At 40.1% G+C, this 25551-nt stretch overlaps 1 protein-coding gene across 1 annotated transcript in view; it reads left to right on the plus strand.

Annotated features, from left to right (window-relative positions):
- The window catches only part of LOC140187869 (double C2-like domain-containing protein beta), a 290217-nt gene that overhangs the window by 151165 nt on the left and 113501 nt on the right, over positions 1-25551 (plus strand). The window contains exon 4 of the mRNA XM_072243665.1: positions 8568-8677. Coding sequence (XP_072099766.1) covers positions 8568-8677 — 110 coding nt within the window. The remainder of the gene's footprint in view (positions 1-8567; positions 8678-25551) is intronic.

Here is a 25551-nt window from a genome sequence, read left to right on the forward strand (position 1 = left end):
CATCATGGCTGATTTGTTATCCCTCTCAACCCCATCACATCCTTGCTTTTGAAATTAATGCTAATATTGCATTTGCCTTCCTTGCCAACCTGCATGTTGACCTTTAGGATTCCTATAAAAGGTCTTCCATGTCCCCTTTGCACCTCTGATTTTTGAATTTTCTCCCTGTTTAGAAAATAGTATATACCTTTATTCCTTGTCCCAAAGAGTGTGATCATACATTTCTCTTCACTGGGGCAGCAGGCTGAGGGTAGCAGACACCAACAGAATCAACAAACTCATTCGTAAGGCCAGTGATGTTGTGGGGTTGGAACTGGACTCTCTGACGGTGGTGTCTGAAAAGAGGATGCTGTCTAAGTTGCAGGCCATCTTGGACAATGTCTCCCATCCACTACATAATGTACTGGTTGGACACAGGAGTACATTCAGCCAGAGACTCACTCCACCAAGATGCAACACAGAGCGTTATAGGAAGTCATTCCTGCCTGTGGCCATCAAACTTTACAACTCCTCCCTTGGAGGGTCAGACACTCTGAGCCAATAGGCTGGTCCTGGACTTACTTCCTGGCATAATTTACATATTACTATTTAATTATTTATGGTTTTATTACTATTTAATCATTTATGGTGCAACTGTAACGAAAACCAATTTCCCCCCGGGATTAATAAAGTATGACGATATTCCATCTGCTATTTCTTTGCCCATTCTCCCAATCTATCCATGTTCTTCTGCAGACTCCCTGCTTCCTCAACACTTCCTGCTCCTCCAACTATCTTTGTATCATCTGCAAACTTGGCCACAAAGCCATCAATTCCATTATCCAAATCATTGGCAAATTGTATAACGTAAAAAGTAGTCCTCCCAATACTGACCACTGTGGAATACCGCTTGTCACCAGCAGCCAACCATAAAAGGCCCCTTTATTCTGACTTTTTGCCTCCTGCCAATCTTCTGTCCATCTTCCCTGTAATACCGTGGGCTGTTATTTTGTTAAGCAGCCTCAGGTGCAGTACCTTGTCAAGGGCCTTCTGAAAATCCAAGTATACAACCTCTGCTGATTCTTCTTTGTCTATCCTGTCTGTTATTTCCTCAAAAAATTCCCATAGATTTGTCAGGCAAGTTTTCCTGTTGAGGAAACCATGTTGACTTTGACCTACTTTATCATGCACCTCCAAGTACTTCGTATCCTCATCCTTTATAATAGACTCCAACATCTTCCCAACCACTGAAGTCAGGTTTTAATCACCTGCCTTTTGCCTCCCTCCCTTCTTACAGTGGAGTGATATTTGCAATTTTCCAGTCCTGCTCAAACTTTTCCAGAATCTAGTGATTTTTGAAAGATCATTACAAATGCCTCCACAATCTCTTCAGCTACCTCTTTCAGGACCCTTGGGTGTAGCCCATATAGTCCATGTGACTTATTTACCTCCAGAGTTTTCAGCTTCCCAAGCACCTTCTCCCTAGTAATAGTAACTGCACTCACTTCTACCCCCTGACATATTGCTAGTTTCTTCCACAGTGAAGACTGATGCAAAATACTTATTAAGTTCTTCTGCCATTTCTTTGTCCCCTGTTACTAACTCAACCAGCATTATGTTCCAGTGGTCCAATATCTACTCTTGCTTCACTTTTAGTCTTTGTATATCTGAAAAAACTTTTAGCATACCCTTTGATATTTTTGGCTAGCTTATTTAATCTTTCTTTTTTAGTTGCCTTCTCGTGGCTTTAAAAGCTTCCCAGGCATATAACTTCCCAACAATATTTATTATATTATATGCCCCCTCTTCTGCTTTTATGCTGTCTTTGGCTTCCCTTGCCTCCCACGGTTGCTCATCCTCCCTTTAGAATACTGCTTTATCTTTGGGATGTATCTATGCTGCACCTTCTGAATTGCTCCCAGAAATTCCAGCCATTTCTGTTCTGCCATCATCCCTGCTGGTATCCCTTTCCAATCAATTTTGGCCACCTCGTCTCTCATGCCTCTGTAATTTCCCTTTATGCCAAACTAGGACTGAAGGTCCACATGCAGCCTTAAGCTGGCAGTGAGAAAACAAAATGATCAGGAATGTCATGAAGTATATGAATTTGAAAATGTATTTAGTTTATTAGCAAGCAAAATATTTAGCTTAGGAGTGTGAAGAGTAAATTGTTATGAATAGGTTGCCATGAAATCTTGTTTCACTTAATTAATTGCAAATGCTATTTAAGACTGTTGCAAAAAATAAAGAGCAAATTTGTAATTTCTATGTAATGCTGGTATAAACCACTGAATATTCCAATATAAAGTATAACTGAAGTTATTTATCATTTCCCTACTGCCACTATACTGGTACACTCAAGGTAACTTGAAGTGTTCTCCATTTGAATTTGTCAAGATTGCAGGAAAGCAAATGCTGTTGAACATGTGTGACTAGAATTCAAATAAACTAGTGGATGTACAAAGTAATTGAGAAGTCTGTTGGGTCTCTGATTTCCTTTACAGTGAATCAACGGAATTGTACAATGGGTCTTTCCAGAAGTCTATGTAGTTTTCAAGTATTATCTTACTGGAAGGTGGATCAGAATCAATGATTACTCCTCATTTTTACATGATTGTGGTGCTTCTCTCTGCTTTCAGTCTCTGTGGTGTGATGGCCGATATTACATTCAACAGAGTTAATAGTCTGAACGAGGGAGTTTTAATATTGGTCCAAATAATAAGGAAAAGCCATTTATTTTCAACTCCTCACCGATTTAATTTCATTTGCCAGGACTTGTTGACCGATCTGGGCCTCATTACTGCTTGCCTTTGTCAGCTGAAGAGCCATTCAGATAAAAGGAAGATTCAGTAGGTCAGACAGTGTCAGAAGAAAGGGCAAAATTGGACAGACCACCAGGCATTGGCCAAGGACATGGAACATAACAAAACCATGACAAGCCCAGTTCTCTTCACAAGCATCATGGTTCTAGTGTTTAAATTGGCAGAGATTTTCCAATATACTAGTTGATCTGATAGCTTGATAGTCATATTTGCAGAATGATACTTTACGGATAACACACCAGATGACCCGTGGGGTACATTCTGACCTCTGGCCAAATAGACCAATCAGAGATGGCAGTACAGAAGCAGACAGGCTGGAGGGAGTAGCTTTAGGATTCCTCACTCCAAAGTTCATGAGGTCCTGTGACATCAAATCAAACATTAGCAGGGCAAGTCTTCCTGAGTACCAACTACAATCCTTCCACAGCCCGTGCTCCTCCACATCCAATTAAACTTGAGGTTACACTGAAAGTAGTTTGGGCACAGTATGTACTCTTGGTAGATGCTTGTCCATTAGCAAAGGTAGTTCGGTAGCATCACCGAAACCAGTTTTCAGTCAATTCATTTATGAAATGGCAGAGAACTCTGGATATAGTTAAAGGAACCAGACAACAACCTGGTTGTAACACTGAAGATCTGCACTCCAGAGCCATCTGTGCCTCTATCCCTTTTACTCCAGGTTCAACAGAGACAACAGCCCAATCATTTGGATGCACAGACATAAGAAAATCTGTAGATTCTGGAGATCCAAAACAATGCACATAAAATGCTGGAGGAACTCAGGCCAGGCGGCATCAATGTGAAAGAGTAAACGGTTGTACGTTTGTCGTTTTGAGCCCTTCATCGGGAGAAGCTTTAGATACCAGTAATCCGCTAACTGATAAGCTAGTTCAGATTTTATTTATCCAGCACCCCTTCTGGACATAGGCCACTGGCAGCAGCTCGCCAGAGTCTTCTGTGCTGGCCCAGACTTTAAATTTGTCCCCAGGTGTAGCCCATCTTTGAAGATCCTTCCTCTCCCAGGGCTGAGGTCCTTGGAGCTTATGCTGGTGTTTATGTAGCAATGTGTTTTTACAGAACGGGGTTGCTAGCCCCATTCCCGACCCCCCCCCCCCACCCCTGCTTTTTCAACCCAGCTCAGGACTGACCATGGCAGCGTTAGTTTAGATATTGCCAGGACTAAATATTCATAAAAGAAGATGATGATGGTTTTCAGAGGTCTATCGTGCAAGCTGGAGGACATTATTACAGAAATGACCCAAAAGTTGCTCTATCAGTGACCATTCTCCACCATAAGTTGGAAGTAGTGAAGTTTGCCAAGAAATTGTATAATAGAAACAAAGAAAACCTACAGCACAATACAGGCCCTTCAGCCCACAATGCTGTGCCAAACATGTACGATCTTGAGAAATTGCCTAGGGTTACCCATAGCCCTCTATTTTTCTAAGCTCCATGTACCTGTCCAAGAGTCTCTTAAGAGACCCTGTTGTATCTGCCTCCACCACCGTCACTGGCAGCCCATTCCACACACTCACCACTCTCTGCATAACAATCTTACCCCTGATATCTCCTCTGTACCTACTTCCAAGCACTTTAAAACTGTGCCCTCTTGCGTTAGCTATTTCAGCCCTGGGAAAAAGCCTCTGACTATCCACACAATCAATACCTCTCATCATCTTATACACCTCTATCAGGTCACCTCTCATTCTCAATCGCTCCAAGGAGAAAAGGCCAAGTTCACTCAACCTATTTTCATAAGGCATGCTCCCCAATCCAGGCAACAACCTTGTATATCTCCTCTGCACCCTTTCTATAGTTTCCACATCCTTCCTGTAGTGAGGTGACCAGAACTGAGCACAGTACTCCAAGTGGGGTCTGACCAGGGTCCTATATAGCTGTAACATTACCTCTCAATGTTTAACACCATCTCAATGCTTTGCCTATGTACAGCAGAACCTAGATGTTGGTTGACAAGAGGTACGTAATATTCATGATACAGAAATGCCCAGCAGTGTCATCTCCAATAAGAGAGTCCAACTGCCTGCTCTTATCAATCAGTGGCATTGCTATTGTCAATACCCCATCTTCAATATTCTAGGATTCTTCACCGTTTGGAAGTCCAAGTAGATCAGTATACAGACCCAAATAGTCTTTCCAGGTGAAGCAACTCCTTACTTGTATTTGTTTTACAGTGTATTGCATTCAGTGTTCACAAAGTGGTTACTTTTCAATGGAGAAACCAAATGTAGGTGGGGTAATTGCTTTTGGAGCAGCTTTGTTTACTCCATACAGTGACCATGAGCTTTTCAAGTGACTGCCACTTTAATTAACTTCCACTCCCACTCTTCCGTCTCTGTCCATGGCCTCCTGATGCAAACTTTAGCAACAACGACCTCATCTTCTGTTCTCGTTGTACGCTCCTTTTCTTCGTTAGCAACGCAGACAAAATGCTGGAGGATCTCAGCAGGTCAGGCAACGTCAATGGAAATAAATAATTGACGTTTTGGGCCAAGACATTTTCAGGACTCTTTATTCATTTCCATAGATGCTGTCTGACCAGAGTTGCTTCAGTATTTTGAGTGTGTTGCTTTGGATTTCCAGCATCTGCAGACATTCTTGTGTTTATGTCTAGGTCTTCTGTCTGTTTGTTTCTGTTTTTCAGTTTCTATTTGTTTCTTCTGTTTGCTGGACACGTTGCATGACTGTATTAACAACACAGTACATCTGCAAGGAAGCATAATTTGATTTCAGTTGCCATTGTAACTGCTACGTTAATTCATATGGTCCCACCCTATCAAAAATATTACCTTTGTTAAACCTGTTCCTCCCCCACCTTCTCTGTTACTGAAAACAGTTATTTTCTCTAATTTCCAGTGCTCAGACCTGAAATATTAACTGATTCGCTTCTCTCTGATGCCATCTGACCTGAATGGTTTCAGCATTTTCTGATTTGTGAGGAAACCAAATCTCTCAATCACTTTTTCAGTTGATCTTGCTTTAGTTACTCTCAAATGGTAGGTGACAGTCATTGTATTTAACTATACAGACTGCAAAGTGCCTGTGATATTACATTGTTTAAAGCCAAACCATGTGCAACGTGTTTTTACAATCACTAATAATTCAAATTTATTTGCCTATCACTTGTCCTGTGGTTATGTTAATTTGGACAACGATACTGAGGAAATGACAAGTGCATTAAGGAGTTGTGGTAATTCAATAATTGGTCATTCGATTGATCATAAAGTAGATAATACAGGGTAGAATGTAAATATGATTTGATTTCCTAATAATTTGCTTGGAGAAAAACCAGTGTCTGAACCTTGACCAGGAAATTATCTATTTCTTCACTAGCACTGGAAGGGACACCTGGCTCAGAGTATGTAGCGCATATCATTTGTGTCAGATACCAGATCTACAATGTGCTCCTTAGACTTTTAATGCATTTATCATTAACACGAGTGAATATTGTGAAGGCTGTTCAAAATTTATCTGAATAACACTGTGCCATTAAGCATAGAATGAATTATTACTATAATATAGTAATGGTTATAAAAGGGTTGATTTTAAAAAATGTTGTGTACCAATGAGAAAGGTGGGTTTTAACTGATTGCAACTTGAGGGTTATGGAAATTGGAATACTTATTTATATAAAAAAAACAGATGCTGCAAATGAGAAATAGAAGGTAAGACATTGCTTGTGAGAAGAGAGACAGTTAACATTTCAAGGTGCTGTGCTTGGTTAAATGCAGGGAAATACAACAGCAATTTGACAATGTTGTTGAGGTGAGTTGTGACAGTAAGTGCTCAGCCCATAATGACAGAACCAACAGGAGACACGTCAAAACATGCACAAGATCACTTATTGTGTGAAATTTAGGCATTTTAAAAAAACACCAATAAGTTCAATCTCTGAGCACTGGTAGCCAAAGGAATATTTTTGTCCGTGTCATCACTATTGCAGTAATTCTTGAGAATATCAATCCATTAGTGGGATGGAAAATTAGCTGTTGATAATTATGTATTTATGACCACACTTTAATATTAGTATGCCAACTGAAGACTATCTTATTGCTAAACATTTGTGAATTCAGTTGCAGTGTAAACCATCTTTCTGTTAAATGGCTGAATGAAAATTGACTAAAACATCATGTATTCAGGAGATTTAATTTTTTTAAGACACACATCCGTTACCTTATGAAAGAAGTCTGATGTGAGAGTGAACAATGTAGTCTTCCTTTCCATCAAAGATTGCAAGTATCCTGAATCGGTGTTCAACCCAGTTTATTTATCAAGATTGGATAGTATAAATAACAGAAATTTTGTTTGCCATTCTCCTTCCAATGAGAATAAGTGGTCGGAGTTCTCAACCAAAGCAAGTAGAAGCTTAAATTACTAGTTTTCCTTACTTTTGATTTGATGTACATTGTGTTCGAGTCAGCCTGAGCCCTTGGATATTTTAGGCTGGAAAATCGTCATTACCATCATACTTAAAGAAGCTTTCATCTGCAACAACTTCCATCTTTGTTACTTGCATGAAGACTTGGAGAAAGTTTTCTGGGATGCGCTTTCTACATCTCAGATTTCATATTGCTGCAAAAGGAATTGTTTTTTGCTGTGGAAGGGTCATGGTAATAAAATGGCCCTTTTTCAAGGCGGAAAGGGGGATAGGAGCAGAGATGGTAACATTACTAGGTGGGGAGTTCAAAACAGAATCACTTGGCCTAAAAACCAAAGCACAGTTATAGTGTCCACCAGTCCAGATGGAATGAGGTTTTAGAATCAAAAACATGTGAAGGAGGAGCTTTTCATGAGAAACAAAGTACTGGAGGAACTCAGCAAGCCAGGCAGTATCTATGGAGGGATTAAATTGTTGGCATTTTGGGCCAAGACCCTTCCCTGTGCTGATCAGGGGCCTCAGCTCAAAACACTTAATGCAGTAAATGCAGGTTACTTCCTATGGACCTTCAGTGTCAGTTTCCATCACTTACCCAGACCATCCACCTCCTGCTCCCTGTCCTCCCCTAATAATTGACTTACGACTGTATTCATGCGAGGAAAATATGTGCTGTGTGTTTAATATCAAGTTTGTTAGATAAACCCTTTTAGAAAGGAAATTGAGTGTATTAGCCAATTATCACCGATATTCCGGTCGTGATTACCCCCCCCCCCACCCCGCCGAACAGAATCGCCAAAAAAAATTTGTAGGGGAAAAGTCGCTACGTAAACGCATGCGCACTGGTACCCGCGCAAGGCTTCATGGTCATTGTAGTCTTTCTCGGGATAAACACAACGTATTTGACTGCTACTCTTGTCCGTTTGCAACCCTACCCCCCCTCCGGTCGGCTGGTCCGCAAGAATATTGTCAATATTAAACCGGTCCGCAGAGCAAAAAAGGTTGGGGACCCCTGCTGTATATGATCTATGTTTTTGCATATATCAAGGGTAGAAAGAAGCTCTTAAGGGGTGGCTGTGAACAAGTTCAGATAATAAGGGACATGGTTAGTGAAAGTTTGAGTACAGGAAAGTCAAGGAAGAGAGAACCATTTTTTTAAAAAAAGTATTTACAGCAGCATATTTACTGAACCATCAAACCAATCTATATTCCTAAAGATGCTGCCATTTTGTTATAAATTAGAAACAAAGGAATGGTTAATGTAAAGTTTAAGTTAAAATGGTAAATTATACTATAAATATTTGTATAGATATCAAGTTTTGAGATGCATTAAGCCTTTCTATAACAATGCGTAACTTGCACTCTGTTTCTAGGCGAACAAACTAAGGACAAAAACTCTACGAAATACTCTGAATCCAGTCTGGAATGAGACTCTCACTTACTATGGAATCACTGATGAGGACATGATACGAAAGACATTAAGGTAACATTAAACTTTAATATCTTGAAAACCTTGAGGCAGTTTAATCTTTTCTGAATTTCTGCTGAAGCTTGGGGGAAGAAATGGCTAAGCAGGAGGAGAAAAATCCGACTGTACAGAAGAGACTTCTAAATAAGCAGGTTGGATAACCAGCTCAATAAAGTTCATAAAATAATTCAGAGACCACGGAAGAAAAGCAGCAGATTTATTAGGACTTTTGAAAGCATTGATCATGTGCCAGTAAAATAATGGGGAAAAACAAAGACTATTGAATATGGATTCATTTCTGGTCATCTCTTTATAGAGAGGACATGGAGGCTATAGGGTGGGTGCAAAAGACACTTACCAAGATGCTGCGTGGAATATAGATCATGTGCAATAAGGAGTATGTGAACAAACTATTTTTCTTTGGAGCAACGGAAACTGAGGGGAGTCCTGATAGAAGTTTATAAAATTACAAGAGGCATAGATAGACTAGACAGCCTGTACCTTTTTCTGAAACATCTCATATCAGAGGGCATGCATTTATGGTGAAAGAGGGTAAGTTTAAAGATGTGTGGGGCAATTTTTAAGTGCAGAGAGTGATGTGAGCCTGGAATGTGATGCCGGAGTGTTGGTGCAGGCAGGTACGATAAATGCATTTAGGAGGCTCTTGGACGGGACGTGAATATGGGGAGAATTGGGACCATGTGCAGGCAAAAGGGATTAGTTGTCATTAGCTTAATTAGCTTGGTATAATCCTGGGACAATGTGCTGTGCTGTTCTGTGCTCGAAAGTCGAGAAGAAGGTGGATGAGTAATAAAAATAAATGTTCTGACTACTCAGATGTGGTGAAAATCAGGGACAACTATTAATACCGGTCATTGTCTCTATCTATATGAATTGTTAGAAGTATTGGAGGCAGACTGCTTAAGAGGACCTGCAACATGAAATTGTGAAACGTGGTTTGCAGGAAAAGGTGACCTTTCTGAATCAATCTACAAGATGTAATGTAATACCTCTGTAAGAATAAAGGAAACAAATACTTCAAGTATCAGTTTTTAAATGATCCTTTTCATAGGTGGAGAATCAGAGAGACTCGTTGAGTATATTCAGATTAGCCAAGGTAGTAGTGGAAAAAAAGTTAAGACTTGACAATAGAAGTGGAATCTTCACCCTAATGTTCAGAACAAAGAATAAGTGACTAAAATGTGTTGTTGGGAGAAAGCAGAACCTGTATAAAAGAGAACTTGAACCGAATCAGCTCAACTCTTTGGAGATGCTGACAACTCATTTTGTGTTTGTTTATTTCTGCTTCTTCCCAATTTCTGCCTTTTGCCTTTTTTAAGGTCACGTTAAATTTGTCTATGACCTTGGTTATCCTGAGATTGAGTAAAAGTTTGGGATCCCAGTTATGTCAAACAATGGTAAGCATGCAATGGGCTGGATGATGTTTGGCCCAGTTCATGCATTGCACATCACTTGCACTATGTCCTTTCATGTTCACGCTTAATTCTTGTGGGTGTGTGCCTCCCTAATGCTTTGGAGACCTCACAGCAAAGTGCAACTGAGCAGTGACCCAAGATTCAGGTGACACAAACTGAGGCTCCGTCCCTGACAACTTTGGCCTTTGTCAATTCCTTTTGCCAATAGGCCTTCTGCACATTTTTTAATATTTACTTATCTTGATGATTTTAAAAGAAATTAAAGAAATAATATATGTATTTAAAGGCATATTTAATGAGTAATTCTTCTAAAAATCAAGTAAAAATACAAGCCACTTACAGTAGCATAATTACCTTTCTCATAAAGGGCACCAAGCTATTCTAATGAATAGGGACATTTCCTTGTACACCATCTCTCTCCACCATAGAACTGAGGGATCAAACACAAAATGTACCACTCCTTCAGCTCAGACTATGAACCATCCCTGAGCTTAGATCTTCAGTACATTCTGTATTACTGTCCTGCATTGCACAGGTGTAGAATTCCAGATCACACTGCCACATACACTGTAGCTGACCAATGGTTCTCCCGAGATCTCCAGGCACATACCTGCACACAGTTATTGCAGAATACTTCAGAAAACACCATGGATTGCATGGAGAGACTTAACAACTTGTCTTCATATCTTCTCTTAGAATCTCTTCTCTTCATATCTTTCTTGGATATATCAATAGCTTTAAAAAAAGTTTATTTATAAAAGGAAAAGTTATGCAAAAATACAATAGATAGTTTCTGGAAGCTTCTATACGGAAAGCATTTGCAACATTTTACAGAGAGCAGTAGGTTACATGATGCATTTTTTTTTTGAAGAGGTACATACCAGATGTGATATAACTTTACATGGTAAAATTCCTTCACTTTGTCATTAAGTTTCCTGGATCCTTTGGCTGATGGAGTGTCATTTCCGATCCAGTTCTAATCAGCTGTGTCTCTCCAGGTGCTTGTGGTAGGTTTGTGGTGTTCTAACTCAGCAGAGTTGCCTGAAACACCCTTTGGTAGTTCCACATTCAGGGTGGCACAGTGGTGCAGCTGGTACTGACAGTGCCCCTCAGACCCAGGTTTGGTCCTAACCTCAGGTGCCATCTGTGTGGAGCTTTACATTTTCCTTCAGACTGCTTATAGGTGCTCAGTTGACTCGTCAACACATGCAATCTGGATCTCCACCAATAGGAGTGTTTGCTGATAATACTGTCACTGCTTTTGTCAGTCCATCCAACTTGGCTTTGTTTCTCATTGAGAGCCACAGGGGCTCTGTGTGTGTGCCCACCTGCCTCTCTCATGTAGGACCATTTGTAATTAATTTAGACCACTTTGTAGAGATCTGTTTTCACTTTGACATGGAAGATTTTTCTCTGTTGATCTGTGTCAAAAAAAGCCAATTAAATCCATTGTGATTCAGTGTTGTAAAACAATAAAACATGAAAATTTCAAGAGGGTTGAGTACTTCTCATAGTATGCCACCTTGAGAATCATTTTTCAGTCATTCACAGTAGAACAAAGAAATACAATGGAGTCAATGGGATAACTACACAAAAAGACTGACAAACACACTCAATGTGCAAAAGAAAAACTGCAAATTAAATAATATTAATAAATAAATTTGTTTCAGTGAACTGGCATACGAGCCCGAATTCTGTCCAGTCCTTTCTTATTAATTGGCATTAATCAATAATGCATAAACCATTAAAATAGCATAAAATGTATCTTGTTTGCATTTGTGGAGTGTGGTTTCTCTCGACCAAGCTAACCTGTGATTTTGCAGTGTATGTTTCAAAATTGCTTATGTCAGGTATGAGGTAGATCTGTATGTAGTGAAAATAAGCTCATATTTATAATGTTTATTAAACTGCATCATATTTTTCAAAGCTAATGAGTGGAAGTTCATTTTTCACATGTTCGTTCAGGCATTTAATTAATGTGAAATAGTTCTTTAATGTCTGCAGCTATTTCATTTGAAGTCACTTTAGTTACCTTAGACTTGAGAATTCACGTGGCACGTGGAGTAGGAGAACAACTATGCTCTGAGGTGATTAAAAATAAGCCAGTAAATTGCCATTCTAGATTATTGCCCAAAGAGAGTTTATAGTGACACTGAGCTGCAAAGAACATTGAATGGACGCAAAACTATGAACGCAGTGGTAGTTGTGTTAGGATGGTAATTGTTTCCAATGGGTAATAAGATGGAAGTCTTAATTTAAGATGGTAACAAACATTAAAAAAAAATAGGAACAAATGCCTTTATGAGAAACTAGAATGCCATAGGAAGCAATTGATGCAAACTGCACATGGATTTGAAGGGAACAAAATGAAAGGATATGCCCAATGATTTAAATGATGAGGCAAGGGTGCCATTTTGGATGGAGCTGAAATGCTAACCTACTTGGCATGTTGGCTTGTAAAGTAGAATTTTCTGTCAGAAACTACTGTCAAGTCAAAGTCTATATTTATTTAATATAAGCTAATTAAATAGTGACTTGATAGAGTACAAGGAGTGAACAGGGCACTAGCACAGCGTGATAACTGTTGACTATGCGAGAATCCTCATCCCACATTAGTTATGCTTGTAAATGGCAATTGCACTCAATAGTCCAATGTGTTTATAAGATTATCTCAAGTATGTGAGGGAGATGGGAGGAAAGGGAGGAAAATGGTGTAATCTTTAATGAGACATTGTATTAAGAATAATATTCACGTAGTGGGCTACATTTCATTTGCCAGGTTCTAGCTGGACTGACATTTGGGCAAATTTTGACATTAGGAGAATTGATTTTATTGCATTTATTCTTGAATTTATTTATCAATATCCATGATTGCACTGATGTATGAGTGAATGGTAAAATTTACTTCTTCTTGAGATGCTAGAAGAGCCCAGGTTTGCTGAAATGGTTTCCTTCATTTGTAATCTTCAAAAGCAACTGTACCTTGCCCCATAGTTTACACATCAATCTCTGCTTACAAATGGTTCAATTAATAAGATATCATTAAGATTACGTTGTTTCATACTGTGTTAAAGTGAAACATTGCCATTCATAAGAAAAGTCCTGTCTTGTAAATAAACCATGAAACATTCATCACTTTTAATGAAATACTTCCAGAGCTGCTGTGATGATCATCCACACTGAACCCTTTGCGTTATGCTTCCACTGCAGAATCACTGAATCGATGCGTTCTGCAACTGCGGGATGCCTGCCAGTTTTGGATAACATTAGCACATCTGCCTCTTAATCATACAGTATTCCCTTTCATCAATACATCTAGCCCACTTAGAACCTGGGACAGAAACAGGCCCTTCAGCCCATTCCATCTTTGCCGACCATGACTAATCCCATCTGTCCATGGGCCGTATCCCTCCATTGCTGCCTGTTCATTTGTCTGTCTGAATGCCTCTTTAAACATCCCTGTCATATTTTTTGTTTCATTAATTCAGGGGAAGTGGGCTTTCTAGACTGAGCCAGCATTTAATTGCCTGTCCCTACTTGCCCTTGAGAAGGTTGTGAGCTGTATTCTAAAAGCACTACAGTCGTTGTGCTGTGGGTATACCTGTATTGCTGTTAGGAAAAGAGTTCCAGTATCGTAACCCCTCAACGATGAAGAATTGGCAATATGTTTCCATGTCCACATAGCGTGTGACTTGGAGGGCAATTTCCAAGAGATGGTGTTCCCATGTATTTGCTACTCATGACCTTCAGGTTGGTAGTGGTGTGGGTCTGGAAGGTGCTGTCTCGGAAGTCTTAGCGAGTTGCTGCAGTACGCCCTCTAGGGGGTACAGACTGCTGCTACGGTGGTGATGGAGTGAGTGACTGGTTGTGGGTGAGTTGCTTGAGCTTTGAGTGTTGTTGAAGCTGCCTTCTTCCAGACAAATGGAGAGTATTCCATTGCACTCCTAACTTGAGCCCTGTAGATGGTGGACAGGCTGTGGGGCTTTAGGAGATGAGATTCCAGCTGCAGGGTTTCTTGCCACAGTTCCAGCTTCTGTTTCTGCTTTTTTTTTTTAAGCGTGTTGCACCAGACAGTCAGCCATCCTTGTCTGGCGCGTGGTGTCAGGATTGGTCTCCTTTCAGATTAACCAGGGTCACGATATGAACATTCCTGACTCGACCCTTTTTTTTTTTACGAGGCTGAGTGGCTAGCTCGACGCTCAACCCAGCACGGATGGAAAGCATGCTCGGGGGGTGGCCTGATTTGGATTCGAACTCGGGGGCCTTCGCTCCAGAGTTCAGCGCTGATGCCATTGCGCCACCAGCCGGTCTGTTTCTGCTTCTGGCAGTGCATTCCAAAACTCTGCACATACCCCAAATGTGGCCTAAGCAAAGTTTTATACACTAATAACATGATGTGCCAACTTTTATATTCAATGTCCTGACTGATGTAGGCAAGCATGCAAGTGCCTTCTTTACCATGCTGTTCTCTGTGCTGCTGCTTTCAGATAGTTGCATCCCAAGTTCCCATTGTACCCTAGTGCTCCTAATTGTCCTGCTGCTTGCTGCAGTCCCAGATATTAATCTACCTCAAATCTATTTGCAAACGTTTGGAGGGGACCTTGTTATGTTTTGTAGCTTCAAAAACTAACCAAGAAATAACCCTAGAAGACCGAGATAAACACATATGCTTGGTTTTTACTTTAGTGAGGCCACACTTATGATGCGGTGGCTTAAAGACGTATGCCATTCACATGCTTTTACATATAACGTAATGAATTATGTAAACAATAAAGGATGCTTAAACAATACACAGTATTTACAATGTTACTCAAATATTACTGAAATATTGAATACACAACACTCCTCCCTGCTTCGTTATAAACTCCAACTCAATATAGAATGCAACAGGCCAGGCAGATCGTTTTGCTGAACACCTACACTCTGTACGCCAGAGAAAGCAGGATCTCCCAGTGGCCACACATTTTAATTCCACATCCCATTCCCATTCTGACATGTCTATCCACGGCCTCCTCTACTGTAAAGATGAAGCCACACTCAGGTTGGAGGAACAACACCTTGTATTCTGTCTGGGTAGCCTCCAACCTGATGGCATGAACACTGACTTCTCTAACTTCTGCTAATGCCCCACCTCCCCCTCGTACCCCATCCGTTATTTATAAACACACGTTCTTTCTCTCACTCTCCTTTTTCTCCCTCTGTCCCTCTGACTATACCCCTTGCCCATCCTCTGGTTTTCCCCCCCTCCCCCTTTTCCTTCTCCCTGGGCCTCCTGTCCCGTGGTCCTCTCATATCCCTTTTGCCAATCAACTGTCCAGCTCTTGGCTCCATCCCTCCCCCTCCTGTCTTATCTTATCATTTTGGATCTCCCCCTCCCCCTCCCACTTTTAAATCTCTTACTAGCTCTTTCTTCAGTTAGTCCTGACGAAGGGTCTCGGCCTGAAACATCAACTGTACCTCTTCCTAGAGATGCTGCCTGGCCTGCTGCGTTCACCAGCAACTTTGATGTGTGTTGCTTGAATTTCCAGCATCTGCAGAATTCCTCATGTTTGCGTCAATATAGAATGCATCTTGTTCACCGTAAGTAAAGAAATTATCCCACCAGAGTAAGAATCCTCCACAGTGACTAAATCTTTAAGCCCAAATGGGACAGTTTAAAATTTACTATGCTGTGGATGTCTATATGCTGTGGTATTTTTAAATACTACATAGTGGTATAATAACATATGCCATTCACTTACTTTTATATATAATCTGCAATGAATTATGTAAACTAAGAATGATTAATCAACAGTATATTTAGAATATTACTCAAATATTACTGAAATATTTTATATACAACAGACCTGGTTACCTTACCATTTCCTAGGACAAGGTACTGACCATCCCAAATAAGATTACCCTCATTAAAGGAGGAGCAGAATTTAAAAACATCAGTGAAGTATTCCAGATATTTATCACAACTGTATATGCATCTACTGTGATACTGTTTCAAGATGTATTGCAGAATTTAAGGCAGATTTCCTCTTGTTAAATATACCTGGAAGGAATCAAAAATCCTGTAATACAGGGCTAACTGTTTAAACTTCAGGCAAAATTGCTGCATTTCTTTATATCTTCAATGTATTATGAAAGTATGTTTTTCCTACAGAATAAACAATTTGTCAAGACAGCAAAGGCATTTGAACTACCATATCACATAAAAATCTGTGCTTATTTACTTTCAAATTTTTTCATTCCTTTTATCTGAATAGCACAATAGTGTAATAGTTAGCACAATGCTTTACGGTACAGGGACCTGGGTTCAATTCCTGCTGCTGTGTTTGTACATTCTCCCCGTGACTGGTGTTTTTTTTCCAGGGTACTCTGGTTTCCTCCCACAGTCCAAAGACGTACTGGTTGGTGAGTTAATAGGTCATTGTAAATTGCCTGTGATTAGGCTAGGGTTAGATTGAGGGATTGCTGGGCGGTGTAGCTCGAAGAGCTGGAAAGGCCTAAATACTAGTAGAGAAATATTCCATTGGTTTGGATGATGCTTTGAATCAATGCAAATGATACCAAGCAGCAAAGTAATCAATGTTGTTTGACATTTTCAGTGTGATTCGAAAACTAATATACATCTTTTGTGTTCTTCCACTTACTGTTTGTTTTTATTCTTTTTGTGAATGGTAACTAGCTTGTGTGGAGTCGAGAGTGAACTAGAACAGGGAAAGGATCAGTTAGGTCAGGAGTCACAGGTGGAGGTGATCTTGCAAGCCAAAGAGGCCTCAGCTGAGAAATAACTGTAGGGAAAAGAGAATTACATCAATGCTCATGAACGATAGCAGATACGATCACTGTGTAACTAGAAGCTTGTGAGCACTAGCAATGCTAGAAGTTTATCAGTTGTTGCAACTTAGTTTGTACAGCAATAACATGGAAGAGATGTTGGTATGTTTGCCCTATGATCTAACAACTAAATTTTTGCCTACAGCTCAGATTGATAGAAACCGTCTCTTAATCCAAAGTTTTATGATATATTTGGATTCTTTTAGTACTTTAGGATTTTGTTTTAGTTTTGTGCATTTCAGGCCAATACATAACCTGAATACATAGCCAATTTTCTCATTCATAGTGTGTCCAGAACTCAAGCACCATTTTGTCATTCTTAAAGCTTCACAGTATTCCTTGCAGTCTAAACAATTGTGTAAAAGTCCTCCATTAAACATTTTTCTACTTCAATGTCAAAGGGATTTAATGTCAAGGAAAGGAAAATAAATATGAGAAATACAGCCAACAAAAGTGTTGGCACGTGGCCAAGTGATTAAGGTGTTCGTCTAGTGATCTGAAGGTTGCTAGTTCGAGCCTTGGCCAAGGCAGCAGGTTGTGTCCTTGAGCAAGGCACTTAACCACACATTACTCTGCGACAACACTGGTGCCAAGATGTATGGGTCCTAATGCCCTTCCCTTGGACAACATCGGTGGCGTGGAGAGGGGAGACTTGCAACATCGGCAACTGCCGGTCTTCCATACAACCTTGCCCAGGCATGCACCCTGGAAACCTTCCAAGGCACAAATCCATGGTCTCACGAGACTAACGGTTGCCTATTAAAAAAAACAGCTGACAAATGACTGGAAAACTTTGCCATTGTTTGTATTACAGAAAATTAATCTTTGATGCTTAAGATTGTTTCTGCATCAGCTAAAGTTTTATTGCACTCTTTTCAGAAAATTAAAACACATTAATTACTCTAAAGTGCAAGAAGAGCAAAAAATATGTACCTAACAAAAAATTAGGAGAACTTGGTCAAAGATGTGGATTTTACTCAAGACCTTGAAGGTGAAAAGGGTGTGGAAAGATAAATTTCAGAAATGAAGGCCTGAATCTCTGAAGACACACCTGCAGATATGGGGGCTGGTGTTAAAACTGGAGGAACTCTGAATCTGGGCTAGAGAAGGTGATGTTGGACAGGGAGCTTTGAAAGGGATTTGAATATGAAAAATTGACATCAAAGTGTGAGGTATGTTACGTACCCCGTAACTGGGTTGCCAAACCAGCAGAAATGGACCACTTAGATGGAGTCTGGATTACTGGAACTAAGAAAGTTTTATTAAAGAAATAAGTAACACAGTACTCTAATCAAAAGGATATAAATGCAACAGGTTAGCAATGGTAAAACACACATGTACACAGAACTAGGATAATAGGAATCAATCAAGCTCTATCGCAGTCTAGGGGTAAAATGATCAGTCTCAAGTGACGCAGAGTTCAGTTCAGCTTAGTACAGTTCGCAGTAATTGCTGTTGTGCCGTTGGGGAGAGAGAGAGAGAGAGCAAATATGCAAATTTCCTGATTCAAAACAGACCTTTGATGTTCCTCGCAGTTAGCTTTCGGGTGAGCCCTTTTACTGTCTTCTGAGGTCACCAACTGTGACCCCTCCGTTCCGGATATGATCGTCCTTCCACGGTGAACCCGGTACCCAGGCAAGGGCAGACACACACACACACACACACACACACACACACACACACACACACACACACACACACCAGGTTCCCGCCGATCGTACCTCTTCACCCTGTGCGTCTATGGTCGGTCCCGCGACCAGATCTCCAAAACACTCACCAACTTGTGGGGGCACACCGCTTTTCCAGGGTCTCGTTATCTCGTGATCTTGTGGTGTCTGTCTTGCCTTAGTGAACCTGTTCCTTTTATCCCCCTGCTGGGGTATTGCCTGTCCATCAAACTTCAAACAGTTCAGGTTCAAAGCAACCGGTCTGACAATACTCGGAACTGTGTCTCTTTTCGTTAATCTCTCTAGTCTCTCATTAACATTTCTGAATGCTGCTTCATTGTCTCACTTATCTCTCTCATTAGCATCAATCTTCTGATAACTTGGTCTTTCGTCACAGGTACAAGGAGCAAATGCACGTTGATGGGCAAAAGGATACGAAAGGCTTAATCTGATTCCTAATGCAAACAGTACAGTTTGAAGTTGATGGTTAGTGGATTTAGGGATATTGTCCATAAGAGCATTGGATTTGGAAACGTGAGAGACTGCAGATGCTGGAATTCGGAGCAACAAATGCGGAGCATTTAGTCTAGGGATGAATGCGAGTCTTGGTCATTGGTGTCAATTGTTTAGAGCTTGTGGACCGGGCTGAAGACTACAGATTCAGTTAACTGGAGAAACCTGGACTTGTGTGGAGTTGAGTACCAGGCAAACAACTTCAGATCAATGGCACTGGAGAGGCTGCGACATGGAAGATAGGACTGGAAGCTGTATGTATGGAATCTAAAGCAATGTCTCTTGCAGAAGTGAAGAATAAAGAATGAAGACAAATCCTAGTATTGGAGTGGCTGGAAGGAGAGCAGTTGGAAGCAAGAGCTCTGGTTATAGTCGGATGGGAAGTAAATATGAAAATGAGGGAGGACAATGTCACTGGATTAAACAGTGAGCATCCTTAGTCAGGGACCATGTCATTCCCTGGCGGCAGAAATTGGGGTGGAAGGGAATCACGCGTGCATTTTTGGAAAGGTTGCTTTGAATCTAACATGTATGTATCTTTATACAATAAAGCCCGATGCTGACAGATTGGGGCCTCAGTATTAATGGAGATGTCAGAAAGGGCAGGCAAATCATAAACATAAGAGATTTGGTCGATGCTGGAAATTTTGAGCAACCCACACAAGGTGCTGGAGAAACTCGGCAGCATTTGTGGAGAGGAATAAGCAGTCAAACGTTTCATGCCAAGACCCTTCATCTGAGTGTGTATTGATGGAATGTATATGTTTTCTGGAAAATCCAGCTGAATTTAATGGAAGGGTTAATCTTGCACTCTTAGACTTCATTTCCTTGCCAAAATCAGCCAGACAGAAAAGCTGGCAGACTGCTGTTCAGTGGATAGTCTTTGAGGACCAACCAAAGCTGGCCATCAGATGGGGGGAACTTCATAGGTCAGGGGTCCTCAAGTGTGGCTGAAACATCATGACTATGGGTCTCGGCCTGAAACGTCGACTGTACCTCTTCCTAGAGATGCTGCCTGGCTTGCTACGTTTACCAGCAAATTTGATCTGTGTTGCTTAGTTAACAGTGCATGTTTTGCTTTGATTGTTTAATGACTGAAATTTGAACTATGAAATTAAAATTTATCTCTCTATGATAAATGGAAAATGGTCCAGTTCCAGTCAGACTTCTAATACTTTGCTGAATACATGTAAATTGCAGCATTCTGCAAACTTCTACCGTTCCAGAGTTTAATGAGGATCTACAACAATTGAAAAATATATAAATCCAGATACTTCCTCTTCAACAGCAGTCAATCTTTCTCCATATTATTTGCAGGTATTGACACAGTGGCCTTTTCAACTATTTTTCAAACCATGACAAAGATGTTTCATTGTGGTAACAATGACCTTGCCAGACGAGTTGAAATTAGCCCCTTCAGGAGCAAATGGCTTCATTAAACCTGCTATTCAGTGCTGCCCAGATCTTATTAATGACCCCATTGTGTCATACTGCAGACAGCGAACCGATTTTGGGATCACTCACACAATAGGAAAATTTGAATTGCCTTTAATCTTTTCTCCACTCCCAAGTGATTTTCCTCCCCCTGTAATTCAATGACTCAAACGCGATGTGTCTGTCAGAATTCAGACAGTCCTTCCTGCAATCTTGTATTGATGTAAGGGTTGTGGATAACAAAGACAAAGACATTTGATTTGTAATGCATTGTTTGCCAGTTTGTAGAGAGGTGGTGACTGAACAATGATAAATGAACATCTCTATTTCATGGTCATGCATCAAAAGATTCATTTTAGAGAATGGGTCTTTAATCTGAAGGGTAGTGATACAATTGACATGATTACATGGGAATAATTAGAGGTGCCGAGTTTACAGTATCTGCAATTAATGTAGGTCAAAGCATATTGGTTTTTACCTTTTCATCTATGGTTAAATACAAAATATAATTTTAGCAGCTTTGAGTTGCCAATCCAAGTAACAACCTGGGTTATGTGCAGCCGTCAAGCTGTTCAAAATCTTTATGTAAACTGCAATATCAAGGAAAAAAATTCTTGAGCAGAATATTAAATATATTGACTCTTGCAAAGACTGATCATTAAAATCATATTTACGGCCCTTCCTTTGGGCCATATGTTGGTGAGAGTAACCCACTTCTGATATCCATTGCCTAACACATTGATGTCATATACTTGTATACAGAGAGGTCATCCTCCTGACCAGCAGTCCCCTGGAGCTAAGCACTAGGTTTCGCAGAAGACCAGGGCCCTACAGAACATACTGTATATGAGACATTTGGGCTCTCAGGACAATTCACACTCACAAAATTCCTCTGCAAAAACTTTGACTTGCAACAAAATCACAGCTCTGGCTTTGTTTTCTGCCACGTAGCTGTCAAGGTTTCTGAATAATTTTGATAGTTGAAAATATTAGACTATTAAGGATTTTTAAAAAGAACAATTGCTAACATCTTTTTGAATAGATCACTTTTAATGAAAGAGTTCTGCAAATACAAAAAATATTAAAATATATAATTTAATTTCTTATAGCCATGAAATTTCCATCCAAGTGATTGAACCAAAAATAATATCCTGGCAGAACCAAAAGTAATTTTTAAAGGTTCATGTTTAAGCTTTTTCAAAGAAAGAGGCCCCAGCCTGTTCCCAGTCGCTCTTGCCTTTCAATTTTGGTATCACCTTTTAAAAGATGGTATCACATTTAACATTGTTTCTGTGTCCTTTTTATATGACAGAGTCAGGATATGTCCGTGAGTGGCCTGATCCATTTTATATAATTTCACTACTTTTGAATTCTACGCTCCTGGAAACAAGTCTCAATGCATTGACACCATTTTGTAATGCTCTTCTGACCTGTGACGTGTACCACGGAACGAGATGGCTTTGTTGCCTTGGGAATGAAGGCATCCAGAACTAGATGCTTTGTCTTGTAAATTAGAGGTAGCAGGTGGGTTGAGAGACGTGAAAGTGAGATAAAGGTGGGTATCAGCACCGAGCATGTACAGACTGACATTTAATCGTTGGATGATGTCTCACATACATGAGAAGTGTTCAAAGATAAATCCTTGGAGGATAGCAAGGATAATGGTGCACGATTCAAAAGCTGATCCACTGTAGAAAATTACTGCAAGTGGAGGCAACTTGATTGATGGGAAAGAAATCAAGTAGCTGTGGACTGGAGAACTCCATACAGCTTAGAGAACAGAGGCACTAACACTGAAGATAGTTCCATATGGTTCATTTCAGAGATGAGGCTGCCTTGTAAGGAAAATGCTTTGTGGAATTTAGAAGAATGAGAGTTAAGGTTATTAGAACATACAAGAGACTTTAAGAGTTTTGATCAGACAGATATTGAATGTTTCCTAACATGGGAGAATCTAGAACAAGGAGCATAATTTCAGAATAATGGGTCACTTGTTGAAGACAGAGGTACGGAGAAATTTCTCCTCTTGGACAATTGTGAATGTTTGGAATTCTGTATCACAGAATTATGAAGATTTATTCATTGAATATATTCAGCATTGGAGTAGACTGTGGACTATAGATGATAAAAGGACTGTGGGAAATAGACCGAAAAATGGACTTGAGATAAATCCGATCAAACATGAGATGATCATTTGTATTTGGTCTATCCTGGTCCTGTTTCTTGTGAAAATTTTTTCTAAATACTTGAGGGATGGAGCACCTTTGTCACCATTGCACAGAGACTTTGATGAGACCTATTGTGGCACTTTGGCAGGAGCAGAAACATGATTTCAGGAATTCAAACTTGTCAGTAAGGAAAAGATGGCCATTCATTTAGAGATTAAACTGCATCCCAGGATCAAATATAATTTGGAAATTTCAAAATGGACACTGGTTTGCAATGATGGAGAGGAACATGAAGATAGATTTGAAATTGCACAAGGACAATATTAAGGAGAAGAAGGGTTAACTATATATGATGAGCATAGCTGGGGTGAATGCATTCAGTTTTTTTCCCCCAGGTCTGGAGAATCAAGAACTGAAGAGCTCAGGTTTATGGTAAAAAGGGAAAGATTTAATAGGAATTTGAGGGCTAACTTTTTTTTACACTCTGTGTATGTGAAGTAAGATGCCAGATAAAGTGTTTAAGAATAACAACTTTTAAATAACATTTGGACAGACAAGTGGATTGGACAGGTTTATAAGGTTACGGCTCAAATGCTGGCATGTGGGTCTAGCTTGGGTGAGTACTTATGTTGGCCTGGATAAACTGGGGGGAAAAAAACCTATTTCCATGATGTGATTCTATAGCTCTCTATCAGTTAACATGGGGACCAGAAGAAGTTTACTGGGGATGGGATGTTCTCATGGATAATGAGTTCAGAAGGGACACGAGAGGGGATGTGTGAGCAATTAGAAGTCGATATGAGATCAAATCAATGACCGGGATTTCTGAGATGCCAAGCCCAGTGGAAAAGGGAGAGAAGAAGTGCAGGCTAAAGAATTGCTTCTAATTTTACTGCCAAAGTCCATAAATTCCTCACAGTTTCTGGTGGAGATGACAATGAATGAGATGGGGAGAAGAGTTTGAGATGACAATTTGTAGGAGAGAAAAGATAATTAAGTCTTCTATTTGTAAAATTTCAACATTTTTTAGCTTGAACAAATTCCGAAGAAATTGTTTCCAATGCCAGCAAATAATCCTGGAATTTTGTTAGTACCATAAATTGGGTTTAGTGTTATTTCCCTTGCCTTTCTGATCTGTGGTCATATCTAAAACTGTTTTACGCAGAAGCCTTGACTCATTACCAGGAGATTTCTGTTTCTCCTCTCCCCAAATTGTGATTATTATTATTATCAACACTGAGGAAAAAAAATCACCATCCAGGAGGACCTCACTGGGTCGAGGAGCATCTGTTAGAGGATAGGAATCGTCGATGTTTTGTGTCAAACCCCTGCATTATTAACTTGAAAAACAGCAATGTGTAGGGAAACGAGACACAGATTATAGTGATTGCACTACTGTGCCTATTTTCTTTACATAATTTAATAATGTAAAATGACTCTAAGTATTGTCCACCTTAAGTTTTCTGAAGATATTAGATCAATGGACATAGAAAATTACAGTACAGAGACGAGCCCTTTGGTCAATAACGTCTGTGCCAGACGCCATGCCAGCTTACATTGCATATCTGCCTGCACGTAATCAATATCCCTCCATATCCTACCTATTCACATGTGTAAGGGGTTTCTTCTTCTATGTTACTGCTGAGGCAAATAAAAATGGCTTCCTTGTTATGTTAACTGCTGAAAAAGTTCTCTCTCTAGCAGCTTGTTTGGGTTATATTACTGATAATGAGGATTGTATTCATTTGCTAACCAATTGGGATAGATGTTATTCTTTCTTGTGTGCCTGTAAGCTATTGTTCTTCATGGGTTTTGGGGCAAAAGGCGGATGGGAAGAGAGAGAGGAGACGCAATACTGTAAGCTGGATGACGGGATGGACCCCGAGCGGGAATCCGAGGCCCAGGGTTCTGGGGAGGAGAACTGAAGAGGACTGGACATGCTGGACACGCTCTGGTCGACCACCGTGGTTGGTCCCAGGCGACGAGTCGAGGGGGTCGGAGCGGATCAAATGATGGAAAGAGGACTCCGTTAATTGAGCTCCAACTGTGTGCACGAAGTGGTTGAACTTTGATAAGTTTGGCGCCTTTTATTTTCCCTTTATATTTTATCTCTATTAATTACATAGTTCCAGTAAGATCTATAAAGTATGATCATTTAATCGCATATGGTGTATTGTCTGTTATTTGGTGTGGTGGGGTACATCACACAGCATTCACACAAACTTGATTACCCAGTCTGGCAGGGCTGAAGGCTGCTCCCCCCAGATGAAAGCGAGCTGAGCAAGCCTGAGGCTTACCGGGGGCTACACATGCTTATCTAAATGTGACTTAGAAGATATGATAACAATGTTATCGCCTCTCCTAGCAGTATGCTCCAGCCACCAACTGATGTGGGGTTTTAAAAACTTGCCTCATGAATTGCCTTTTACATAGTTACTACCCCTCAACCTTCAGGCTCTTGAACAAAAGAGAATAACAACACTCATCTAATGAGATGTTCCCACAACAAATGATATAGCTTTAAGGACTCTTTATCTTGTTATTTCATACTCTCATTATTGCTATTTATTTATATTTGCATTTGCACAATTTGTTGTCTTCGCTGCCTTATTTGATCTCATTGATTGTGCTAAGTTACTATTCTATAGATTTGTTGAGTATACCCACAGAAAAAGAATTTCAGGGTTATATGTGGTGAAATATATGTACTCTGATAATAAGATTTACTTTGAACTTGTATAAAAGCTAATATTTGACATTTCCATTCTGGGATAAAAAGACTTTGACAATACACTTTTTTTTCTTTGTTGTACTCTTTTCCTGCTTTTAGTCCTCAAACTATC

The sequence above is a fragment of the Mobula birostris genome, chromosome 25, assembly GCF_030028105.1.
Source record: "Mobula birostris isolate sMobBir1 chromosome 25, sMobBir1.hap1, whole genome shotgun sequence".
Lineage (NCBI taxonomy): Eukaryota > Metazoa > Chordata > Chondrichthyes > Myliobatiformes > Myliobatidae > Mobula > Mobula birostris.